At 44.0% G+C, this 25,704-nt stretch overlaps 1 protein-coding gene across 1 annotated transcript in view; it reads left to right on the top strand.

The window, feature by feature from the left end:
• Positions 1-24,796, top strand: part of ALPHA-SNAP2 (alpha-soluble NSF attachment protein 2) — a 34,298-nt gene extending 9,502 nt beyond the window's left edge. The window contains exons 5-9 of the mRNA XM_086482946.1: positions 23,378-23,529; positions 23,613-23,772; positions 23,852-23,899; positions 24,003-24,083; positions 24,295-24,796. Coding sequence (XP_086339072.1) covers positions 23,378-23,529; positions 23,613-23,772; positions 23,852-23,899; positions 24,003-24,083; positions 24,295-24,372 — 519 coding nt within the window. The 3' untranslated portion in view covers positions 24,373-24,796. The remainder of the gene's footprint in view (positions 1-23,377; positions 23,530-23,612; positions 23,773-23,851; positions 23,900-24,002; positions 24,084-24,294) is intronic.
• Positions 24,797-25,704: the final 908 nt, after the last annotated feature.

The raw sequence follows: 25,704 nt of genomic DNA on the forward strand, positions 1-25,704 counted from the left end.
TTTCCTAGATGGTATCTAATGTTCGAAAGAACTAGGCATAGAAGAACCCCACATTTTTTGATGAACAGAACAGGGAAAGATCTAGGTAGGAATTGTTTCAGCAGGGAAGGTGTCTCACTTGTGAAGAACTGGGACATTTTTGCACAGCGTTCTACCATGGAGGACGATAGGACTATTGAACAAAGAAAAGACAAGAAGAGAGCAAGAGCTTGGGTAGAATAAGAGCCGGGTCTCACTATGTTTAATTAGGATTTGTGAGATTTACTTGATTGTACAAAATAGTGGTTACACATATTGCGAATGATTTTAGTGGTATAAGGGAGAGAGCTTTCACAAATATCAAAAAGTTGCAAATACAATAGAATTCGTGTGTATGAAGAGACTTCAATGGATATAGCCAATGATAATACATACCTTCATTCTTGGAGAACGGGTAAAACACCCTTTTATATGTAATTAGTAAGTGAGACTTTGTACTCTTCTTTTCACGTTTTATGTGAGACTACATATTTTACTCTTAATTTTTTATACCACAAACGGTTAGACATGGGGGGCCTTGGCTTCAAGTGCCTTTGGACACAATTTCAGGGATTTGCAAAATTTCTTTGTAATTTTATTTTTTTAGTAATAAAAGGACAAGTTTTTTGTAGAAGTAGAAAATATGCAAGTTGTTGTGTGCAAGATCCTTTTGAGCGAGGCATTAGGTAAAGAATATTTTATCTGTTGATGTAAGCAACAGGTGCAAGTGAAAGATGATTCAGGTAGTGAGCTACTTGACCTGACATGTCACGTGCACATCTAACCCTATGTGCATGTGGACAAGCTACTTCATGACAAGGGTTCAGTCAACCTAGCTTAGGAAGTGTTATGGCACTTTTGTGAGTCTGTTCGCAGACCGTGCATGTCCAGACACTTAGAGTAGATGCATATCCTCTGGTTGCACACATCATGATCATCAACATTACCATCAGAATCCATCAAGAGCATTTTACAGTGCACAGAACATATTTTCCCTATTTTAGCCATGTTTAATAAGTGACTGTTGGAAAACTGGGTAGGGCAAAGTTGCTAAGTTAATATATAAGGAAACCGGCAGTCACTTAGTGGAAGCAGAAGAAGCAAAGAGATCACAGGCAAATCCTCTTGGAGCAGGCCCTCTAGCTACCCTTCTGAAGCAAGAACCCCTCAACAAAACCCTAGCATTTTCAGCCTGAACTACTAGCGTTTTTCAGTCGGATTTGACAGCGTTTTCAGCCCTGGTTTGCTGGCGTTTTCAGCCAGCTGTCCATAGAAAGTTTTCAGAGATCTGCATCAGCGTTTTTCAGCAAGGTTAAATCAGCATTTTTCTCGTGCTGTACCAACGTTTTTTACAGCCTGCTGTCCAGCGTTTTCAGCCATAAGAAACAACGTTGTTCAACACTAAGAAGCAGCGTTTCCCACAGCCATCAAGCTAGTAGATCAGCCCCCGACTTGGTGCAACAATTACCTATTTGCAGCATTCAGTTTTCAGCCTTAGCATCGTCATCGTCATCCTCTCTGTTGACATCGACATAGCATCATCTAGGACTCATAGCATCCGCACCTTGTATCAGATTCGTGCAATCAATAGCAATAGACCAGCTTTCGCCATAGAAAGTGGGGCCTTCGGAGGAGGGTTTGACAACATTCTGGTGTCGTATTCTTCTCTCTCTATCTCTCAGTCTCAGCACCTTCATTCACAGTGTTTACCACTTTGTTTGTGATCATTTGCACTCTCTCACTAAAGGAACGGAAGGCTCTCCCTTCCGTAAGTAAAAGGAACCCTTGAGCACAATTCGGAGCACTCGTCTTGAGCAAAGTTCAATATTCACTTTCGCTGCACCTTACATTGGTATCAAAGCTTTGGTAGTGTTCTGTATCACTCAAGGAAAGAATGTTAGGTGCAACGGAATGAAAGTTTGCGCTTTGCTCAAGATGAGTGCTCCGAACTGTGCTCAAGGTTCCTTTTGTTCTTATGGAAGGTAGAGCCTTCCGTTCTTAATGAGAGAGTGCTATGATCACAACAAAGTGAATGGACACTGTGCAAGTGTATGAGACTGAGACATAGAGAGAGAAGAGAATACGACACCAGAGACGTTGTAAAACCCTCCTCCGAAGGCCCCACTCTCGTCGGCGAGAGTGGTCCACTAATGATTGCACAAACTGTTACAAACGGTATGCACGAGACTAATGCAAGTCTAGGCTATGTCGATGATGATGACGGGGATGATGACACCGGTCTAAGGGCTGAAATCTGCAAGTGAGTATTTGCTGTCCGAAAAGGCTATGGGCTGAAATCTGCGACTAGTCCAAAAATGCTGATTTGGGGGTTGTTTCTGTAGGTCTTTGATGCTGAAAATCTGTAGGTTTAGGGCTGAAAACTGAGGTTCTTAAAGGCTGAAACTGATGGTCTTTCCGGGCTGAATCTGCTACTTTCTTAGGGCTGAATTTGCAGGTTATTCATTGCTGAAAACGCTGCACTATTGTGGCTGAAAGTGCTGCAAATTTGCAAACGCTAGGATATGCAAAAACGCTAGGGGAGTAGCTTTGCAAAAACGCTATTTGATGGGGGATGTGTGGCGATGATGTTGAGGCAAAAAACGCAAGGCTGATGCAGGGGCTAGGCGATGATGCTTTCCAAAAACGCTAGCTTGCTGAGGCTGTGGATGAAGAAAACGCTAGATCTGGGTCTTGCTTGAAGGAAAGTCCACCAAGGGGTCTTGTTGAGAAGTTGCCTGCTGAGCTTCGCTCTTGTTGCCTCTTCTGCCGAATAGTGCTAGTTTAGGTTTGCTTATATACAAACTTACTCAATTTGCCCTACCTACGTCCCGATAAAAGTCACTCAAAAATAATAAGTAAAAAATTGTCAAAAATAGGTAAAATAGGCTAAATGCACTTGAAAATTCCCCTGATGGAATTTGATGGATTCTGATGGGAATACTGATGATCATGTTGTGTGCAACTAGAGGATATGCATCTATACTAAGTGACTGGGCATGCACGGTCTACGAATACTCACAAAAGTGCCAGATCACTTCTAATCTAGATTGATTGGACTGACTGAACCCTTGTCGTGTTGTAGCTTGTTCACGGACACACAGGGTTGAACGTGTCATGTACATCCCCTTCTTTTCAAAGTGAGGTACTGGTACCGAACTATATGGCGTCGAGGGAGATCGCTAGTAGCATCCGGAATCCTGGAAGGGACTCTTTGCTGGCCCACTCTGATGTGTGGGTCGTGCGGTACTTGAACTTCATAAAGGTCTGCAACGCTTGCTTCTTTGGGCCGCGCCGAAAGCGACACAAAGTCTTCTGTGGCTCCTTCGATGCTTCAACTTCGTCGAGAGTCATACTTCTTCCTTCTTCAAGAATCTCCATGGCTGAAAATTCCTGAAACCATTTCTAGCACAAAACCATGAACATACCTATTCCATGTAAAGTGAGTGGAAAAAATCCTGTCGTCCTAATAGACTGTGCATGCAATGTAGATGAACAATTAGACGGAGTGCTGACCCGTTCACCACACACACGCAAACAATGAGATCGAATCTGTCTCTTTTGGTCTAGAGCAATCAACTCTGGCAATTCACAACGGAAATGCGCATGCTTGGTGCTCATACTTCATGTGCTCATTCTACGAATGTGTCATGCCAAGGAAGAGACATGGAATGCGACTTCCTTGAATGCATACTTTTCAGCTTTTCATGAAAAATCCGCATACATTCGTGCTCATTCATGAGTGAAACGTGCTCAACGTACAATATGTCATGCCTAGGAAAAGGGATCACATAAAGACGCTGACTAAAATATAGGAAACGATCACGAATGAAACCCTCGAACAATGCATGCGTATCAATCATGCGAACACATAATACTTCCTGGGGGGTTTCTTTGGACCTAGGCTCGAGAGCCAAGATCGATCTTTCGTGATTGATCGAATCTGCAACGAGGTTAGCTTTGCTAGAAAAAGCATCAACTAACTCATCATCCTTGTGAACAATCACGCCATCTTCATACAAATCATCATGCTTGTGAGAAATCACATCTTGATCATGCAAATCATCATACTTTGTCATTGTCATCCAAATCATCATGCTCATCATTGTCATTCAAATCATCATCATGCAAATCATGTGTGTCATGCTTTGGAGAAGAAGAACTGAGAGAGAGTCTCCTTCTCCTGAATCCTTTCAATCTTGTCCTGCATATTAGCAATGAGAGAGGGAGAATGAACAATGTCCTCTCCACGAATGACAATGGGAGAATCACTTTTGGCATGGAGAGTGAAAGTGTTAGCCTCCCAATCAATGAGAGGGTTAAGATCACGAAACCATCGAATGCCCAAAATCATATCACATCCTGAGAGAGGAGAGACAAAAGATCTTCTAGTGAAGGCAGCTTGTTGTTGAATTGTTAGGTGCAGCGGAATGAATATTTGCGCTTTGCTAAAGATGAGTGCTCCGAACTGTGCTCAAGGTTCCTTTTGTTCTTATGGCAGGGAGAGCCTTCTGTTCGTAATGAGAGAATGCTATGATCACAAACAAAGTGAATGGACACTGTGCGTGAAAGTGTATGAGACTGAGAGATAGAGAGAGAAGAGAGATACGACACCAGAGACGTAAAACCCTCCTTCGAAGGCTCCACTCTCGTCGGCGAGAGTGGTCTACTTATGATTGCACAAACTGGTACAAATGGAATGCATGTGATTGATGTAAGTCTAGGCTATGTTGACGACGACGACGACGAGGCCGACACTAGGGCTGAAATCTGCAATCTTTCTACTGCTGTCTAAAAACGCTATGGGCTGAAATCTGCGACTGAGCCAAAAATGCTGATTTTGTGGCTGTTTTCTGTGGTTCTTTGACGCTGAAAATCTGCAGGTTTAGGGCTGAAAATTGAGGTGTCTTTAGGCTGAAAACCGCTGGTCTTTTTGGGACTGAATCTACTACCTTTTTAGGGCTTGAGTTTGCAACTATTCCATGGCTGAAATCGCTGCTTTGCTGTGGATCCAAAACGCTAACGGATGCTTGCCAAAAACGCTAAGTACTGGGTTCTGTTGGCGATGCAGATCAGATGCAAGAACGCCAGGCTGAGGATGTGTTGCAAAAACGCTAGCTATGGTTGGAATGCGGCGAGGACTTGCTGATGTCAGAAACGCTAGGCCTTGCTGATGTCAGAAAATGCTAGGGCGGGTGCTTGGAGAAAACGCCAAGGCTTGGGATCTTGCTTGGAGAGGGAAACCGCCAAGGTTCTGCTGAGAAGTTGCCTGCTGAGCTTGGCTCGTGTTGCATCTTTTGCTATTTAGTGCTAACTTTGGTTTGCTTATATATTTTCTTACCCAAATTGCCCTACCTACTTTTGTTGGAAAGTCACTTAAATTAATAAGTGAAAAATACCAAAAATAGGTAAAATAGGCTAAAATCACTGGAAAATTTCCCTGACTGATTCTGATGGATTTTGATGGGAATGCTTATGATCATGCTGTGTGCAACTAGAGGATATGCATCTAATCTAAGTGACTGGGCATGCACGGTCTACGAATAGACTCACAAAAGTGCCAGATCACTTCTAAATCTAGATTGACTGGACTGACTGAACCCTTGTTGTGCTGTAGCTTGTCCACGGACACATAGGGTTGGATGTGTCACCTGACATGAATTGTAAACAAAACACCAAGACACTCCTGCGTGATGAGAGAGTCCATACCGGGAACAAAGCCAGAGACCTCGAGAGGAGATTTCTGACTAACTTCTAGGCGGGCTCTCTCAACAAGAGAGGGACTGATCACATCATGCATACTACCTGGGTCAAACAATATGACAAAACGCTGCCTCGACACCTGACTTTAACATTTAATGAAAGAATCATCAATGGAAGGGTCAAGAGAAACTTGGGGCACACTCGTGCTATCAGTAATTGCATTGACAGAGGAAGTGGGTTTTGTGGATTCTTTAGATTCATTCGATTCAAGCTTAGGGCATGTTCTTTTTATGTGACCCTTAATGTGACAATGAAAACAACGACCTTCCTTAGAATAAGTGCTTTGCTCTTCCGTCGTGATGTATCCTCCTACAATTTCTTGTGCTACCTTTTCATCTAGAGTAAGCTTAGGTTTAGCAATTGTGTTAGCCTTACCGTTAGGTTCATTGGAAGAATTCCTTTCTGAGAGACTGTTGGAAGATTGGTTAGAAGAGTAACCATTCTTACCATTCTTACCGTTCTTACCATTCTGAGGGTTCTGAGAAGTCTGCGAGGTACTTGTGGAAGTCTTGTTCTTCTTAGGCTTTCCCTTGTTGTGCTTCATCTCCTATGCGAGAGCTATCGCTACCGCCTTGTTGAGATCGATTGGATCGAGCACCTCGACATCGTACTTGATATACTTGTCCAATCTATAAAGGAATGCCTCTTTGCGCTCATCATCCGACTTGCGTAATTGGGTATCTAGCTGCAAAACACGATTAGAAAAAGACATAACCGACATACCATTTTACTTGAGAGCGCACCAATCGTCCTTCAATCGTGCGAGGTACTGAGGTGGCATAAACCGCGCCTTGAGCTTGTCTTGGAAATCAACCCAATTGAAGGAAAGGGACGTGAATTCGTCGGCTTCCTCTAGGTGCGCGGCTAACTGTGCCTCTTGCCATGGTGGTACCAATTGATGGCATCACCGGCAAGGTACATGGCTGTCGTCAAAACTTTGCTATTTCCTAATCTTCTTAGTTGTCTCAAAATAAGCATTAAATTGATGCAACCAAGAATGAATAACCGTAGCATCCATCTTACCATCATACTTACTAAAAGTCAACTTCTCTGTGACTGGATTGTTGGAATCCGCATCGTGGCTTGCGCCACTTGAGGAACTCCCACGATCTTTGGCTGGTTTAGACTTCGAGGCAAGTACTTGTCGAACCAATTCTTGAGTGCGTAGTTCTCTTTGAGTTTCACGCTCGACCTCCAAGGCCACTCTTTGAGCTTCACGCTCGGCCTTTCTTTCTGCTTTTCTTTCCTTTCGTTCATCGCGCTCGCGTTCTAAAGCAATGCCATTTGATTCTTGTTGTGTGGCAATTCTTTCGTTTCTTTCTTCGCGCTCGCAGTCCTTGGCTTCATGTTGTTCTGCTTTTCTTGCTAGTTGTGCCAACGCAACTCGATTCGTTTCTTGTTGTTGTGCCATCATCTCCAACATCGACTTGACCATCACCTCCATAGAAGTTGGTACAACTCGTGGCGTAGATGGCGAAGGGGGAGGGTCGGAAAAATCTCTTTGTGGGGAGAACTCTTCGTCGCCTCTCTCATGCTCACCACCTGTATGCGAAGTATCCATTCCGCTTTGGGTGATGACCATGCACTGGGGTCTTGGGTTCTTGGGTTCTTGAGGTTCTTCAGGTTTTCTTTCGCTTGCAATCTGTGTTTGAGAAGGATCTTCTCTTCACCCAAGTTCTACTTCTTTCCGCGGGGGCACCCCTTGGTGGCCTTGCGCTCACACCAAGGTTGCTTTTTTCCACCTCACGTCGATTGGTCGGCCGGTAAGTGCACGGTTCGCTCTCAATGAGTGAAAAGAGACACAAGGGGAGGCTGGACAAGCCCTTCTTTCTTGGGATTCCTATCACTCTTCAAAAGCACGATTAGGAATCGACACGCCTAAGCGAACAAGCAAAAAAAAAATCCTTGTGATTCTTGTGGTTCTTTCCTTGAGTGATACAGAACATTGCCAAAGCTCTGATACCAATGTTAGGTGCAACGGAATGAATGTTTGCGCTTTGCTCAAGATGAGTGCTCCGAACTGTGCTCAAGGTTCCTTTTGTTCTTATGGAAGGTAGAGCCTTCCGTTCTTAATGAGAGAGTGCTATGATCACAACAAAGTGAACGGACACTGTGCGTGCAAGTGTATGAGACGGAGAGATAGAGAGAGAAGAGAAATACGACACCAGAGACGTAAAACCCTCCTTCGAAAGCCCAACTCTCGTCGGCGAGAGTGGTCTACTAATGATTGCACAAACTGGTACAAATGGTATGCACGAGATTGATGCAAGTCTAGGCTATGTCGACGATGACGACGGGAATGACGACACCGGTCTAAGGGCTGAAATCTGCAAGTGAGTATCTGCTGTCCAAAAACGCTATGGGCTGAAATCTGCGACTAGTCCAAAAACGCTGATTTTGGTGGCTGTTTCTGTAGGTCTTTGACGCTGAAAATCTGCAGGTTTAGGGCTGAAAACTGAGGTTCTTAAAGGGTGAAAACGATGGTCTTTCGGGCTGAATCTGCTACTTTCTTAGGGCTGAATTTGCAGGTTATTCATTGCTGAAAACGTTGCACTATTGTGGCTGAAAACGCTGCAAATCTGTAGACGTTGGGATATGCAAAAACACTAGGGGTGTCACAAAGTGATGACGTGGCTACCCACAACAGAAACCCTTATTATGCAAGAAACCCTAATTTCCGGAAATCAGAGAAAAGAATACGACACCAGACTGTTCTCAAACCCTCCTCCAAGGGCCCCCCTCTCTATGGCGAGAGAGGTCTATGCTATTGATTGCACAAATCTGGTACAATGGTCTAGATGCAATGGACTTGCCGACGATGTCGACGACAATGATGACGACAAGGATGACGGGCTGAAATCTGAAAACACCAGGGGTGAAATCTGCAAATTTGCTAACTGTTGAATTATGACACTGTGTCGGCGAGGGCGATGATGGCGATGACGCAACGGCGATGCATTGAAAACGCAGATGCTGAAATCTGCGGACAACGGGCTGAATCTGAAAACACTCGCTGATTTGACGGTACGGCGGGGATCTGTTGCGGGCAGGTGAGATCTGCGAGGCTAGGGACTGGATCTGCGGGGTCCAAGTGCTAAAAACTAAAAATGTTGATGCACTGGGCTGATCTGACCCCGGAATTGCAAAACGCTAGGCTGAGTCTGCAATTGAAAAACGCCTCTTCGTCTGCACATGAGAATTGAGAGGCAAAGAATGCAGACCCTCCTCACCACAAATGATCATGGGAGAGTCACTTTTGGCATTTAGAGTGAGTATTGTCCGCCCAATCAATGAGAGGGTTATTCTCACGAAACCTTCTAATGCCCAAAATCATATCACATCCTGAGAGAGGAGATCGACAAATTTTAAGTGGAGGCAGCTTGTCGAACATTGAATAACACATCAAGGCACTCTTGCGTGATGAGAGTCCATACCGGGAGCAAAGCCCGACACCTCGAGAGTTGTTGTCTGGCTAACCTCTAGGCGAGCTCTCTCTACAAGAGAGACACCAATCACATGATACATACTACCTGAATCAAACAATATGACAAAATGCTGACTCTTCACATGACCAAAACATTTAAAGATAGACTTATCAGTGTGTGTGTCAGAAACATGTGGAGTCTCAGATGGTTCATTAACGTGCTTGTGGTAGCTGTTGGTGCTTTGGGTTCTTTAGGTGGTGCTGTCTTAGAACAAGCCTTCTTAATGTGATCCTTAACGTGATATTGATAACAACGACCTTCCTTAGCATAAAATAAATGACGTTCTTTTGCCGTTATGTATCCTCCTATAATTTCTTGTGCGGCTTTTTCATCCGGGGTTAGCTTAGGTTTAGCAGGTGTTTTAGCTTTACCCTTAGATTCATTTTGAGAGTTCTTTTCTGAAGGATTAGAGGAAGATGGGCTAGAAGAGTTACCGTTCTTACCGTTCTGTGGGTTCTGAGGAGTTTGAGAGGTACTGTGAGAAGCCTTGTTCTCCTTAGACTTTCCTTTGTTGTGCTTCATCTTTTGTGCGAGAGCAATCGCTACCACCTTGTCGAGATCGATTGGATCCAGTACTTCGACATCAAACTTGATATACTCGTCCAATCCATAAAGGAATGCCTCTTTGCGCTCATCATCCGATTTGCGTGATTGGGTGCCGAGCTGCAAAACACGATTAGAGAAAGACATAACTGGCATACCATTTTGCTTGAGACCGCATCAATCGTCTTTCAACCGTGCTAGGTACCGAGGTGCTTAAACCGTGCCTTGAACTTGTCTTGGAAGTCGGCCCAATTGAAGGAAAGGGGCATGCCTTCTTTGGCTTCCTCTAGGTGCGCGGTCAATTGTGCCTCTTGCCATGCATGATGCCAATTAATGGCATCACTGACAAGGTACATGGTTGCCGTCAAAACCTTGCTATATCCTGTTTTCTTAGTTGTCGCAAAGTAAGCATTAAATTGATGCAACTAAGAGTGAATAATAGTAGCATCCATCTTACCGTCATACTTACTGAACGTCAACTTCTGAGTGACGGGGTTGTTGGAATCCGCTTCTCGACTTGTGCTACCTGATGATTTGTCCACGTCCTTGAGTGGCTCAGACTTCGAGGTGAGTACCTGTAGGACCAACTCTTGCATGCGTTGGTCTCTGTGCGCCTCACATTCTAATTCAAGGCCGCTCGTCTTTCTTTGGCCGCCAAGCGCACACGCTCGCGCACACGCTCCAAGGCTACCCTTCTTTCTTCTGCTGCCAAGCACGCTTGCTCGCACTCACGCTCCAAGGCTAATCGTCTTTCTTTGCGCTCGCGATCCAAGTCTGCCTTTCTTTTTTCGGCCGCCAAGCGTGCTTTTCACGCTCACGATCCAAGGTGGCGCAACGTTGTTGTAGCATCATGTCCATTATCATCTTGACCAAAGCCTCCATAGGATTTGGTACAACCCGTGGGGTAGATGGGGAAGGGGAGGGTCGGAAAAACCTCTTGGTGGGGAGAATCCTTCACCACCTCCTCCATGCTCATCACCTTCACGCAAAGTCTCCATTCCGCTTCGGGTGATGACCATACATTGAGATCTTGGGTACTTAAGTTAATGAGGAACTTGGGGTCTTGAGGTTCTTGTGTTCTTGAGGTTCTTGAGTGCTTGAGGTTCTTTAGCTTGCAATTTGTGTTAGAGAAGGCTTTTCTCTTACCCGACCTCGACTCTTCCCTGCGGGCGCACCCCTTGGCGGCCTTGCGCTCACACCAGAGTTGCTTTTTCCCACCTCACGTCGATTGGCCGGCACGGTCCGCTCTCATTGAGTGAAAAGAGGAACAAGGGGAGGCCGCACAAGCCCTTCTTTCTTGGGTTATCTGTCACTCTTCAAAAACACGATTAGGAATCGACACGCCCAAGTAGACTTGGGTTACGTCGACCGCAACAAGCAAAAAGTTTCTTGTGGTTCTTTCGTTGAGTGATACTGAACATTGCTAAAGCTCTATTACCAATGTAAGGTGCAACGGAAGTGAATGTTGAACAGATGAGTGCTTCGAATTGTGTTCTAGGGTTCCTTTTACTTACGGAGGGAGAGCCTTCCGTTCCTTTAGTGAGAGAGTGCAATGATCACAAACAAAGTGAATGACACTGTGAATGAAGGTGCTGAGACTGAGAGAGAGAAAAGAATACGACACCAGACGGTTCTCAAACCCTCCTCCAAGGGCCCCCCTCTCTATGGTGAGAGAGGTCTATGCTACTGATTGCACAAATCTGGTACAATGGTCTAGATGGAATGGACTTGCCGATGATGTCGACGACAATGATGACGACGACGAGGACGGGCTGAAATTTGAAAACACTAGGGGTGAAATCTGCAAATCTGCTAACTGCTGAATAATGACACTGTGTCGGCGAGGATGGCGATGGCGATGGGCTGAAAACGCAGATGCTGAAATTTACGGACAGCGGGCTGAATCTGAAAACGTTGGCTGATCTGACTGTACGACGAGGATCTACTGCGGGTAGATGAGATCTGCGAGGCTAGAGATTGGATCTGCGGGGTCTAAGTGCTGAAAACTAAAAATGCTGATGCACTGGGCTGATCTAATGCCGGAACTGCAAAACGCTAGGTTGAGAGTGCAATTGAAAAACGCCAGGATATCTGTAGCAAAACGCCAAGGCTGATCTGCCATCTGTTGAAAACGCTATGCTGAATCTGCTGTAGAAAACGCTAGGCTGATATGCAACCAAAACACTATCTACTTCTTGTTGGCTGGAAAACGCTAGGCCTCCTGCCGGTCTTTCTGAGAAGGTGCACAACAAGTTGCTGGAACTTCTGTTGCCTCTTATGCCAAAAAGTGCTAGCGCTAGGTTTCTTATATACTAACTTAGCAAATTTATCCTACCCAGTTTTCCAACTTTATCCTACCCAGTTTTCCAACAAAGTCACTTATTAAATATTAAGTGAAAAATGGATAAATAGGAAAAATGGATTTTGTGCACTGTAAAATGCTAATGATTGGTACTGACTGTCATGCTGATGATCATGCTGTGTGCAACCAGAGGATATGCAACTACTCTTAAGTGCCTGGACATGCACGGCCTGCGCACAGGCTCACAAAGGTGCCAGAACACTTCCTAAGCTGACCTGAACCTTGGACCTGAAGTAGCTTGTCCACATGCACATAGGGTTAGATGTGCATGTGATAAGCGTCAACTTCTGCCGCTCCTCCACAACAATCGAGTTCCCAACCGTCCAAAGATGGATTATGCACACTTTGCGATGGACCTCATCGATGGTTCCAATGTGATAAGCGGCCTCAACCGTCTAATCTACGACGAAACGCTAATGTAGAGACACCTTCATTGTTACCTTTTATTTTGACCAATCTGCGGATTCTACTTCACAGCAAGGCAGAGGCAAAATGTATTGTTAAGACAATACACGTTTCCAAGGTAGCTACATTTCTAATGAAAAATGCCAAGAATACTATGTCCATACCGAGCAGCTTGTCTAATAAGTCTTAAGTCTCCTTGGCTTCATTCATGGAAAATCAATGAACATTTTGGTCGATAGCGGATGTTCCAATAATTTTGTGAGCACCAACATTGTGCATTGACTACAATTGCCTACTGTCCAGAGTACTCAGCCGTACGATATTGAGCTAGCAGATGGTTCATTTTTAACGTGCAACACAATTGTTCAGCAATTGCCCTTTGATGTAAGATTATCAGGACAACCTTACTTTCAAAGTAATGCCATTATCGACTTATGATATGATTCTTGGCCAATGTTGATTATACCAATATGATCCTCTCATCAGCTTCATCAGCTTCTGATTACATACTATAACCCTTTGCAAGGATGGTCAGCTTATTACTTTGAATGGCTTATTCCGCGTACAACTAGTGATTGTCGTTTTTGCATTGCAAGTTAAACGGATGGTACGAAAAACCGATAACTTCACAACACTTTTAATGATATGTAGCACCGAAGATGTCGCAACTGATACAATCCAATCCAAATCAACACCAAAGCCAACATCTTACCTTGAGCAACCTTTCTATAAACCATACTTGGATCTTTTTCTTGATGATTTGCCGAGCACTTTACCTCCTCATAGACTAGTAGATTGTCGGCAAGTCCATTGCATCTAGACCATTACACCAGATTTGTGCAATCTATACATAGACCTCTCTCGCCATAGAGAGGGCGGGCCCTTGGAGGAGGGTTGAGAACGCTCTGGTGTCGTATTCTTTTCTCCCTCTTTCTCTCAACACCTTCATTCACAGTAGCATTCACTTTGTTTGTGATCATTGCACTCTCTCTCTAAAGGATGGAAGGCTCTCCCTTTCGTAAAAGGAACCCTTGAGCACACTTTGGAGCACTCATCTTGAGCATTATCAACATTCACTTCTGCTGCACCTTACAGGTATCCTGAAATGCTTGCCATGGAAACCCTAGAAGATTACAACTTGCAATCTTTAGACATCTCTCAGCAGGTGTCTCTTGTTGATAAGCTTGGAGGTCCAGTGTGATTGCTATGTCTTGGGACGACCATCGCCGCCGGAAGAACACTGTCTGTCCAAGAGCTGATGGACCATATTGTGGTCGGCTACGATGTAATGGAAGGAACCTAACCCTAATTTTTGGTGCAGGTTTCAAGTTGGAAAGTCAGGCGACTTTTCGAGCTTGACTAATGTCAAGATTGTTTTTTTAAGTTTTGAGTTTTGTTTGAGAACTTGTTTGGTGATCCTGTTTGAAATGGATGGTATTTGTTTTGAACTAGTCTAGATGTCGCTTTGAACTATTTGACTGTGGTTTTAATATTGGTTTCAATGATTGGTGATTTTACTTCCGGGTGGAGTAGTGACAAATAATGTTTGAGAATACTTGCTCATTCATACTCATGGCCCGGACCCTTGTGGTTATTTGCGCGGGGAGTATTGAATGTTTGAAAAGTGCTGTTTTTACTTATGGCCGGACCCTTGTGGTTATTTACGAGGGGAGTTTGTTGTTGTTACTCATGGCTCAGAGTTCGATGGTTATTTACGGGAGGAGTATTAAGAAGTTTGAGCAGTCGCTCTCAGAACCTCCAAACGACGCATGCTGCGGTCTGGGGGGCGTTTAGGTCTGTATATCTCATGGCCCGGACCTTTTTAGGTTATTTGCGGGAGGATTGATGATGGAGTCGTTGAGCAGCTCATGGCCCGGACCTCGATGGTTGTTTGCGGTGGGAGTGTTCATCGGCGACTTTATGTTCATATGTCTTGTAACATGCATATGTTAGCATTTGTGTTGCATTGTGATGTGTCAACCACTAAATATTCCTAATTCGATGAGATTGCTTGGGTATGTACTTTTAGTGCATCAAGCCCCATGGAAGATCATTGCAGTTCGTGTGTGATGGCTAATTTTATTACGCTGAAATATCAAGAGTTTCGATCTGGACAAAAGGAGAAGCAAACTCCTTAACAAAAAGAGCAAACTGATCGTCTCTCAGAATGATCCTTGGAAATTTTTGAGCTAACTTGAGTTGTTTTGCAGCTATGCTGTAAGATTACTTTCTTTCAAGAAGGGGGGATGTCACAAACTGCTGACGTGTCAAGTCACTGAAGAACGGTGTAAGGTGCAGCGGAAGTGAATGTTGAACTTTGCTAAAGATGAGTGCTCCGAAATGTGCTCAAGGTTCCTTTTTACTTACGGAAGGGAGAGCCTTCCGTTCCTTTAGTGAGAGTGCAATGGACACAAACAAAGTGGTGAACACTGTGAATGAAGGTGCCGAGATTGAGAGATAGAGAGAGAAGAATACGACACCAGAATGTTGTCAAACCCTTCTCTGAAGGCCCCACTCGGCGAGAGTGGTCTACTATTGATTGCACAAATCTCTACAATGCTTTGGACTTGCCGACGATGTTGACGACGACGAGATGGGCTGAAATCTAAGAATGCTAAGGGCTGAAATCTGCAAATCTTTATCTGCTGAATTCTGACTCTATGTCGATGACGACGATGCGACGACGACTCGCTGAAAACGCAGATGCTGAAATCTGCATTTTTCGGGCTGAATCTGTAAACTACACTGGATCTGACCGTGTGGCGAGAATATGCTGCGGGAAGGTGAGGTCTGCGAGGTTCGGGACTTCTAGAGCAATGTGTGACTGCTGAAAACTGAAAACGCTGGTCCTTCTTGAGGTCTTGTGGCGACGGAACTGCAAAACGTTGACTGTTATGCTGCTCCAAAAACGCTAGGCTGATTTGGGGTCCTAAGGGGAGAATCTACTAACGCTAGGGCTGATCTGCTGTACTGCTGTCGCCGGGGCTGATCTGCAATACAAAAACGTTGGAGGCTCTGCAATGCTGAAAAACGCTAGGCTTGGTCCTTGGCTGAAAACGCTAGGTTTATCGCTAGTGGGGGGTCTTGTTGAGAAGGTGCCTGTTGAACGCGAAGTTCCTGTTGCCTCTTCTGCCAGAAAGTGCTAGCGCTAGGTTTGCTTATATACTTGGCTAGTCAAATTGCCCTACCGAGTTCCCAACAAAAGTCACTTAAAAATAATAAGTGAAAAATGTTAAAAATAGGGAAAATAGGTCTATGCATTGTAAAAAAGGCTCCTGATGGGTTCTGATGGAAATCTAATGATCATGCTGTGTGCAACCAGAGGATATGCATCTAATCTAAGTGTTTGGGCATGCACGGTCTGCGAACAGACTCACAAAAGTGCCAGATCATTGCCTAAGCTAACTGAACTGAACTAAATTGAACCCATGTCATGAAGTAGCTTGTCCACGTACACATAGGGTTAGATGTGGACGTGACATCCCCTCCTTTTCAAAGTGAGGTATTGGCACCGAACTGTATGGCGTCGAGGGAGATCGCCAACAGCGTCTAGATAAATCCTGGAAAGGACTCTTCGCCCGGCCCACTCTGATACGTGGGTCATGCGATACTTGAACTTCATAAAGGTCTGCAACGCTTGATTCTTTGGGCCGCGCCGAAAGCGACAAAGTCTTCAGTGGCTCCTTCAATGCTTCAACTTCGTCTATAGTCACGCGTCTACCTTCTTTAAGAATCTCCAAGGCTGAAAATTCCTGAAACCACTTTTAACACAAAACCATGAACATACCCATTCCATGTAAAGTGGCTGGAAAAATTCTAGTCTTTCGAAAAGATTATGCATGCAATGTAGATGAACATAGAGACGGAGTGCCGAACCGTTCATCAAACACACGCAAACAATGGGGTCGAATCTTGACTTTCGGATCCAAATCTATCAATTGTGGCAAATCATAAGGGAAATGCCGATGCTTGACGCTCAATCTTTCTTGTGCTCTTTCGGATATTGTGTCATGCCAAGGAAGAGACATGGAATGTGAATTCCTTGAATGCAAACAATTTATCTTTTCATGAGTAATCCGCATACATTCGTGCCCATTCATGAGTGAATCGTGTTCATCGTACAATATGGCATGCCTATGAAAAGGGAACACATAAAAACGGTGACTAAAATACAGGAAACCGTCACGAATGAAACACTTGAACAATGCGTGCTGACTAATCATTCGAACACATAATACTTCCTGTGGGGGTTCTTTGGACCTAGGCTCGAGAGCCAAGATCGGTTCTTCGTGATTGATCGAATCGGCAAGGAGGTTAGCTTCACTAAACAAAGTATCCACTAAACCATCATCCTTGTGAACAATCACATCTTTATCCTGCAAATCATCATGTTTGTGAGTAATCACATCGTGATCATGCAAATCATCATGCTTATCATCATCATGTAATTCATCATGCTTGTCATTATCATCCAAATCATGTGTGTCATGCTTTGGAGAAGACGAGACTGAAAGAGTCTCCTTCTCCCGAATCATGTCAATCTTCGCCTGCACATTAGAAATGAGAGTAGAAGAATGAACAACTTGCTCCCCACGAATGACAATGGGAGAGTCACTTTTAGCATTGAAAGTGAATGTATTAGCTGCCTAATCAATGAGAGGGTTATGCTCACGAAACCATCGAATATCTAAAAGCATATCACATCCTGAGAGAGGAGAGACTACAAATTTTCTGCGGAAGGACGCTTCTTGAACAGTGAACAAAACATCAAGGCACTCTTTCGTGATGAGAGAGTCCATACCGGGAGCGAAGCTTGACACCTCGAAAGGAGATGTCTTGCTAACCTCCAAGCGGGCTCTTTCGATAAGAGAGTCACTGATCACATCATGCATACTGCCCGGGTCAAACAATATAACAAAACTCTGACTATTCACATGACCATAACATTTAATGAGAGACTCATCAATGGGAGGATCATGAGAGGCTTGGGTCACACTCGTGTTCTCATTTATTGCATTGACAGAGGAAGTGGGTTTTGTGGGTTCTTTAGATTCCTTAGATTCAAGCTTAGGACATGTTCTTTTTATGTGACCCTTGATGTGACAATGAAAACAACGACCTTCCTTAGAATAAGTGCTTTGCTCTTCTGATGTGATGTATCCTTCTAAAATTTCTTGTTCTACCTTTTCATCTGGAGTGAGCTTAGGTTTAGCTCTTGTGTTAGCCTTACCCTTAGGTTCATTTGGAGAGTTCTTTTCTGAGAGACTATTGGAAGATTGGTTAGAAGAGTTATTGTTCTTACCATTCTTACCGTTCTGAGAGGTTTGAGAGGTACTTGTTGAAGTCTTGTTTTCCTTAGGCTTTCCCTTGTTGCGCTTCATCTCATGTGCAAGAGCAATCGCTACTGCCTTGTTGAGATCGATTGGGTCGAGGATTCGACATCAAACCCGATATAGTCGTCCAACCCGAAAATGAAAGCCTCCGTGCGATCATCATCCGATTTGCGTAATTGGGTGCCGAGTTGCAAAATACGATTAGAGAAACACATAACTGGCATACCATTTTGCTTGAGACTGCGCCAATCGTCTTTCAACCATGCTAGGTACTGTGGGGACATAAACCGCGCCTTGAGCTTGTCTTGGAAGTCGGCTCAATTGAAGGAAAGGGGCGCGCCATCCTTGGCTTCCTCTAGGTGCGTGGTCAACTGTGCCTCTTGCCATGCGTGGTACCAATTAATGGCATCACCGGCAAGGTACATAGCTGCCGTCAAAACCTTGCTATTTCCTGTCTTCTTAGTTGTCGCAAAATAAGCATTAAATTGATGTAACCAAGAATGAATAATTGTAGCATCCATCTTACCATCATACTTACTGAACGGGATCTTCTCTGTGACGGGGTTGTTGGAGTAAGAATCTCGGCTTGCGCCACTTGATGAACTACCAATGTCTTTGGCCGGCTCGGATTCCAGGTGAGAACCTATCGAACCAATTCTTGCATGCGTAGTTCTCTCTATGTCTCACGCTCTACCTGTCTTTCTTTTGCTGCCAAGCGCGCTTGCTCACGCTCACGCTCCAAGTGTCTTGTTTGTGTTGGCGTTCACGCTCCATGGCTTCCTGTCGTTGTGCTTTTCTTTCTAGTTGGCCATCGCAAAGTGATTCGCTTCTTGTTGTTGTGCCATCATGTCCATCATCGTCTTGACCAAAGCCTCCATAGGATTTGGTGCAAACCGTGGCGTAGATGGGGAAGGGGGAGGGTCAGAAAAACCGCCTGGTGCGGAAAATTCTTTCTCCCCTTCTTCATGCTCATCACCTTCATGCAAAGTATCCATTCCGCTTCGGGTGATAACCATACATTGAGATCTTTGGTTTTTAAGTTCACGAGGAACTTGGGTTCTTGTGGGTCTTGGGTTCTTGGGTTCTTGAGGGTCTGAAGGTTCTTGAGTTCTTGAGGTTTCTTCTTTCGCTTGCAATCTATGTTAGAGAAGGATCTTCTCTTACCCAAATTCGTCTCTTTCTTGCGGGTGCACGCCTTGGCGGCCTTGCGCTCACATCAAGGTTGCTTTTTCCCACCTCACATCGATTGGCCGGCCGCTAATTGCACGGTCCGCTCTCAATGAGTGAAAAGAGGCACAAGAGGGGACTGGACAAGCCCTCCTTTCTTGGGTTTCCTGTCTTCAAAAACACGATTAAGAATCGACACGCCCAAGAGGACTTGGGTTACGTGCGACCGCAACAAGCAAATTTTTTTTTGTGGTTCTTTCCTTGAGTGATACAGAACACTACCAAAGCTCTGATACCAATCTGAACTGTGCTCAAGGTTCCTTCTTACTTACGGAAGGGAGAGCCTTCCGTTCCTTTAGTGAAGAGTGCAATGGACACAAACAAAGTGGTGAACACTGTGAATGAAGGTGTTGAGATTGAGAGATAGAGAGAGAAGAATACGACACCAGAATGTTGTCAAACCCTCCTCCGAAGGCCCCACTCTCTATGGCGAGAGTGGTCTACTATTGATTGCACAAATCTCTACAATGCTTTGGACTTGTCGACGATGAGGACGACGACGGGCTGAAATCTGAGAATGCCAAGGGCTGAAATCTGTAAATCTTTATCTGCTGAATTCTGACTCTATGTCGATGATGACGACGACGCGCTGAAAACGCAGATGCTGAAATCTGCGTTTTCTGGGCCGAATCTGCCAACTATGCTGGATCTGATTGTGCGACGAGAATCTACTGCGGGAAGGTGAGATCTGCGAAGGACGGGACTTCTACTGCAATGTGTGACTGCTGAAAACTGAAAACGCTGGTCCTTCTTGAGGTCTTGTCGCGACGGAACATCAAAACGCTGGCTGTTATGCTGCTCCAAAATTGCTAGGCTGATTTGGGGTCGTGTGGGGAGAATCTGCTAACGCTAGGGCTGATCTGCTGTACTGCTGTCGCCAGGGCTGATCTGCAATGCCAAAACGCTGGAGGCTCTGCAATGCTGAAAAACGCTAGGCTTGGTCCTTGGCTGAAAACGCTAGGTTTACCGCCAATAAGGGGTCTTGTTGAGAAGGTGCATGGATTTCCGCAATTCACGTTGACCTGCTGACGTGGCAGATTGTACAGATTTCTGGATTTTGCGTTGGCAAACTATACGGATTTCCGCGTTTCACGTTGATAGTGATGACGTGGCAGCCTATACAGATTTCTGTGATCTACGTTGGGCAGTTTTCTACCGTCAGCTTTTGGACCAGTTGCTTTTGAGTTTAAGGCTTTTCATGTAAATTGCTTTTGGGCCTAGGGCCTTAAATATGAGGCTAGGGCTCATTCTTTGGCACTCTTCTGGGAGAAGGTGCAAAGCGTGGAGTACCGGCTTGTACTGTGTTGATGCAATATAAAGAAATACCGAAAGGGGTGCCAAGATTTGGGGCCAATACTCTCTGGGGCCACTCTGTGTCGCGTGTGCTCTCTCTCTATCAGTTTCAGTCTTAATGGAAGTGCTAAAAGTCTGTTCAGTCTGTTCTTTTCCGTTGGCACGTGGTGCCCGTCTTGTGACAAAATGAAATACGGAAAAGAGCGCCAGTCTTTGGGGCCAATACCGTTGGGCACAGAACTCCGCCGGGCCGTGTCTCTCTCTCTCTCCCCATTTAAGTTCAGTGATTATGAAGTTTCTGCTCGTGTATTGCTATTGATTTCTCGCCGAGCCGGTTATAGGGGCGCCTGTCTGAGGGACCCGGGCCCGAATCTTGTGAAGCAACAACTCGTTCGAGAGCTATGTCCCTGGGAGAAGACCTCTGATCACCAACTTCCCAAGGAGGGCTCTGCCCAGCCATGTTGGGTCTATGGTCTTCAACCCTCCCTGAGAGCAAGGTAAAGTAATGACCTGCCAAGAAACCTTGGCCCGAGTTGTCTGTGTGCGCTGAAGACGAACTTCGGCAAGTATGAGTTCAACTCGTGGATTTGCAATAGCTTTCCAAGGATGTCTCTATCTCTTCTCCATCATACTCTCCTAATTATACTACTACATCTGCTTCTCATACAATATACAAGCAGAAGAAAACTCCTACTACTTCGCTACGTAATACTAAAGAGAAGCCCAAGTTCAAGAAGGATAATTGCACTTCTCAGAGCAATCCGGTCCAGAATTGCAGCAATGGACTGTGGAAGCAGTGCCTTTTCATCCTCGAGATTTCACATGAAATCCATAGTTGGAGCAAGGTCGAAGCAGATACAACCCGCAATTATGACTCTAAATCACCAACAAAGAGTCTCCTATCATGAATCACCAACACACAGTGCTCAAGGAACTCAAGTTAGAGCAACAACCTGCCCCCTTCGTCTCTGACGTGCCGGATTCTGGCAAAAACATGTGAGTTGTTATACTCATGGTTATGAAGGAAGAACCATCATTCCCCTCCTCATTCATAGCATGAGAAAAGATGTTGTGAAAAAGTATCTTCAAGCTCAAAGAAACTCGAGTCGATCAGCCATCTAAGCATCTCGATCCCAAAACAAATCAGCCATCTCCAGATCTATGAAATGATCTTCTGAATCTCATTAGCCAGGAGTGCAATCATCTTGTAAATGAAACTCAACATCATGTGGGGAATCGAGTTCGATGATGACTCGTATGAAATCCATGTTGGAGCAAGGTCGAAGCAGATAGTGCCTGCCATCATGACTTTAATTCACCAACACACAGTGATCAAGGTACTGGAGTTGAAGCAACAACTTAACCCTTTTGCCTCATGTGCCGGAATCTAGCAAAGCATGTGATTAGGGTTATACTTTATGGTTATGAAGGAAGAATCACCCCCTCATCTCCCTTTGCATTCGTAGCATGACGAAGATGGAGTGAATAAGTACTCACGATCCGGAAGAAACTCTCATCGATAAGCCATTCCTCATTCCCTTTTGCATTGGTAGCTGGAGGAAGATGGAGTGAATAGTTAACTACTCACGATCTGGAAGAAACTCCAGTCGACCAGTCATCCAAGCACCTCAATCCCGAAACAAATCAGCTAGCTCCAGATCTATGAAATGATCCTTTGAATCCATTGTCCCATCATCCAAGAGTGCAATCATCTCGTATTGGAAACTCAGCAACATGTCAAGTCCATCATTGGAGCAAGATCGAAGCAGATACTACCTGCCATCATGACTTTAAATCACCAACATAGAGTCCGCTATCATGAATCACCAACTCACAGTGCTCAAGGAACTCTTAAGTTGCAGCAACAACTTGCCCCGTCTGTCTCTCATGTGCCAGAATTTGGCAAAATCATGTGACGGGGTTATTATTTATGGTTATAAAGGAAGAATCACCCCCTCATTTGCATTGGTAGCACAAGGAGGATAGAGTAAATAACTACTACAGATTCAAAAGAAGCTCCCGAATAAGGTACACAATGTATTGAAACGAAGGCATTAAATTATTATATTTCTACATTGTTGATCATAGATAAAAGTTTTGATAAACCACATACATAGAGCAAATATTTAAAGTGAGGCTACAATGATGCTATCAAACTGTCAGAAAGAACTTGAAAAAGTAAAGTATGGCCCTGCCGCTACACCTTTTCTAACTTTTAAAAATGTACCCACTGATAGAATACGTAGGGTATAGATGTACTTTTATTATATTTCTACATTGTTGATCATAGATAAAAGTTTTGATAAACCACATACATAGAGCAAATATTTAAAGTGAGGCTACAATGATGCTATCAAACTGTCAGAAAGAACTTGAAAAAGTGAAGTATGGCCCTGCCGCTACACCTTTTCTAACTTTTAAAAATGTACCCACTGATAGAATACGTAGGGTATAGATGGTACGTATGGTATTGGAACAAGGGGTTAGGTACACGAAGGGATGCAACCTTGATGGCAAGTACATCTATACCACCCTTTTGGTTGGCTCTCTTCACTAATTTGTAAATGACTATTGTGAGTAACCTCTTTTTTTGAGACGATTTGGGTTTACCTAAATTCATTCAGGTATTCTTGGTTCCATCATATTTTGGGGCTATTGGGAAGCTTTGAATACAAGAATTTATCTATTTTGAAATAAATAACATGTGATGCTTCTTTTTGGTACTGTGCACGTGCATGTGGATATATTTTCTGCTGTTTTTTCTCAAGAAGTGATCATCCCTTAGTTGCCTGTTTCATGTGTCTCACTCAAATTTCTAGCGTGTTCAGTCTTCAGCTTAAATTAGGAGTACTGCCTAACTTGGGATAACCTAATTGCTACCTTTCACTTGAATGAGAAATAATTCCTTTCAGTGTGTTGTTGATTTTTCTTCTTATTTTTTGTCCAACAAGGAAATTGCTGAGACGTATGAAAAGGAAGATTCCCTTGCAGAAGCAATGGAATTCTATGAGAAAGCAGCTGAGCTCTATGAAGGAGAAGAGTCCACCAGTCAGGGAAATCAATGCAAGCTGAAGGTTGCTCAGTTTGCAGCTGTGCTAGAACAGTGGGTGACAATAGCATACTGTAGTTGCTAATGAATTTTGTTTTTGCTATTTTGGAAAGTAATGATGATTATTACCCACGTAGGTATGAAAAAGCTATTGAGATTTTTGAGGCAGTGGCTAGTCACTCTATGAACAACAACCTAACAAGGTACAGCGTGAAGGGATATCTACTGAATGCAGGTCTGTGTCGCCTGGTTGGATGTGATCCTATTGCTATATCAAATGCTCTCGAAAAGTATCAGGTGATTAATTGAAATGGTGATATTACTTTGCCATGTTCCATCCAATGTATGATTTTTATATCTATGGTTTTGGGGTCAGGAAATGGATCCGTCCTTTTCAAATAGCCGGGAGTGTAAGCTTTTGTCGGTAAATTTCTCAGACTTGATCTGCTTTTGATCATCTCAATGCTTATATGAGGGACCCTTTGTTTTTTAATGATTTCATCCATCTTGTTGGTTTCATGAATCAGGACTTGGCAGCATCTATTGAGGAGGAGGATGTCGATAAGTTTACCGATGCTGTTAAGGAATTTGATAGTATGACCCGATTGGTAGGTTTTTTGGATCTTTGAATGTAACTGTGCTTTCGGTAAAAGATCTCTTTGGGAGGCAGAATTTCTTTACCATGCATCATTTGCTTAATCATGCGCCCGTACATCCCAACACACACACACAAACACCCAAAACCACCACTCCTCAATTAGGAGTTTCACAGTGAAGTTAACCACCAGCCGGCTTATTTGTGGATGCATGTGCCTGCAGGATCAGTGGAAAACAACTATTCTGTTGAAAGCAAAGAATGCATTGAAAGACTTGGCGCATCAAGAAGATTTTACATGATTCAGGAGAATGAGACACATCTGTCGTGGGATTGCAGGCAATCATCGATTCTAACAGAATGATACCCCTTTGTGTTGGTCCCCATGAGTTGGCCTACTCATCTGGAAGAGTCAAATCAGCTCTTTAATGCTTCAATTGATTCAACCTTGTTTTTTATTCCGGAGTTTTCCTCATCCGTATTGATTACTTTTGTATAGAGAGGGGGTTGCACCTTGTCGGCTATTTGACCATTTGGCTGTCATATACTGTACAGTACATATAACATTATGAGTAGTTACTGTGGCGCTCGAGGTGCATGATGGCCCCTGTTTCACCAATAAGGTGGGTTTGCAGTACAATTGTGGTGTTGTCTCAAGCGGTGTGCGTCACATTCCCAAATCTCTTTAGCATGCAAACTTTACTAATGGAATTTCTGTTCATCGAATCATTAGTTGTTCTCATCAGTTTGTGGCCTCCCTTTTATTTTGTCTTGATATCTGCAGGAAGAGTTGTTTTCCTTAGCTTTGTCTCCGGTTGCCATTAGGAGTTGTAGTCCCTGCACTGCTGCAAGGATTTGATTTCTTTTGCCTTAGAATGCAGGCTTCATGAGGATCAACATAGTTTGGCAAAAAGTTGCAGTGACTTTAAATGCGGCCCAATTGTCTGTGAAACTTCATGGGTGATTTGAAAATTTACACCAGCCCAACTGTTTGTGAAGCTTGATGAGGTGATTTTAAAAGTTTGTCCTCGAAAGTGTTTTTATTGGCCTACACAAGGCCTTAGTAAACCATAAAATCCTTGGGAACAATTGTAGACCGTTGGGTGAAGTTTGTCGACATCGCAAGGTAATGGACAAACATCGCAAGGTAATGATGGAAAACCTGTTTTTGTCCTTTTCCTTGCAAGAGGGGCATCAACTAAGCTTGTCTTATGTAATATGTCGGCCATGTGAGAGAGAGTCGGCATTTATTTTGCTATTCCTGGAACATTTTGTGGGTCACACATCACTTATTGTCTGATGCAGGCCATTGTGAGTTTTCAACTTGTTTTTTCATATTATCATGGCATGGAAATTTCATGATTGTCGTGTTGCAGGTCATTTGTGGTTATCTCCACAACATTCTTTTGTCTTACGCTTATGAATGTTCTTAAAAGATGTTTTGTGATTGCATGCATGCCTCTATGGATGCCAGGCAATACTCGTAAGTCAATAGATTTTTCTGCAGAATGTTTGTTTTCAAACATGAAGGATTGAAAAAAAAAAAATCCCATTTTAATGCTCTGAAAGTCGAAAGTGCTTATGAAGATTTGAGGGGAACGTTGTGTGAATTATGAGACGGTATCTAACGTGCA

This window comes from Adiantum capillus-veneris, chromosome 15 (genome assembly GCF_014529385.1).
Source record: "Adiantum capillus-veneris isolate H3 chromosome 15, ASM1452938v2, whole genome shotgun sequence".
Taxonomy (NCBI): domain Eukaryota; kingdom Viridiplantae; phylum Streptophyta; class Polypodiopsida; order Polypodiales; family Pteridaceae; genus Adiantum; species Adiantum capillus-veneris.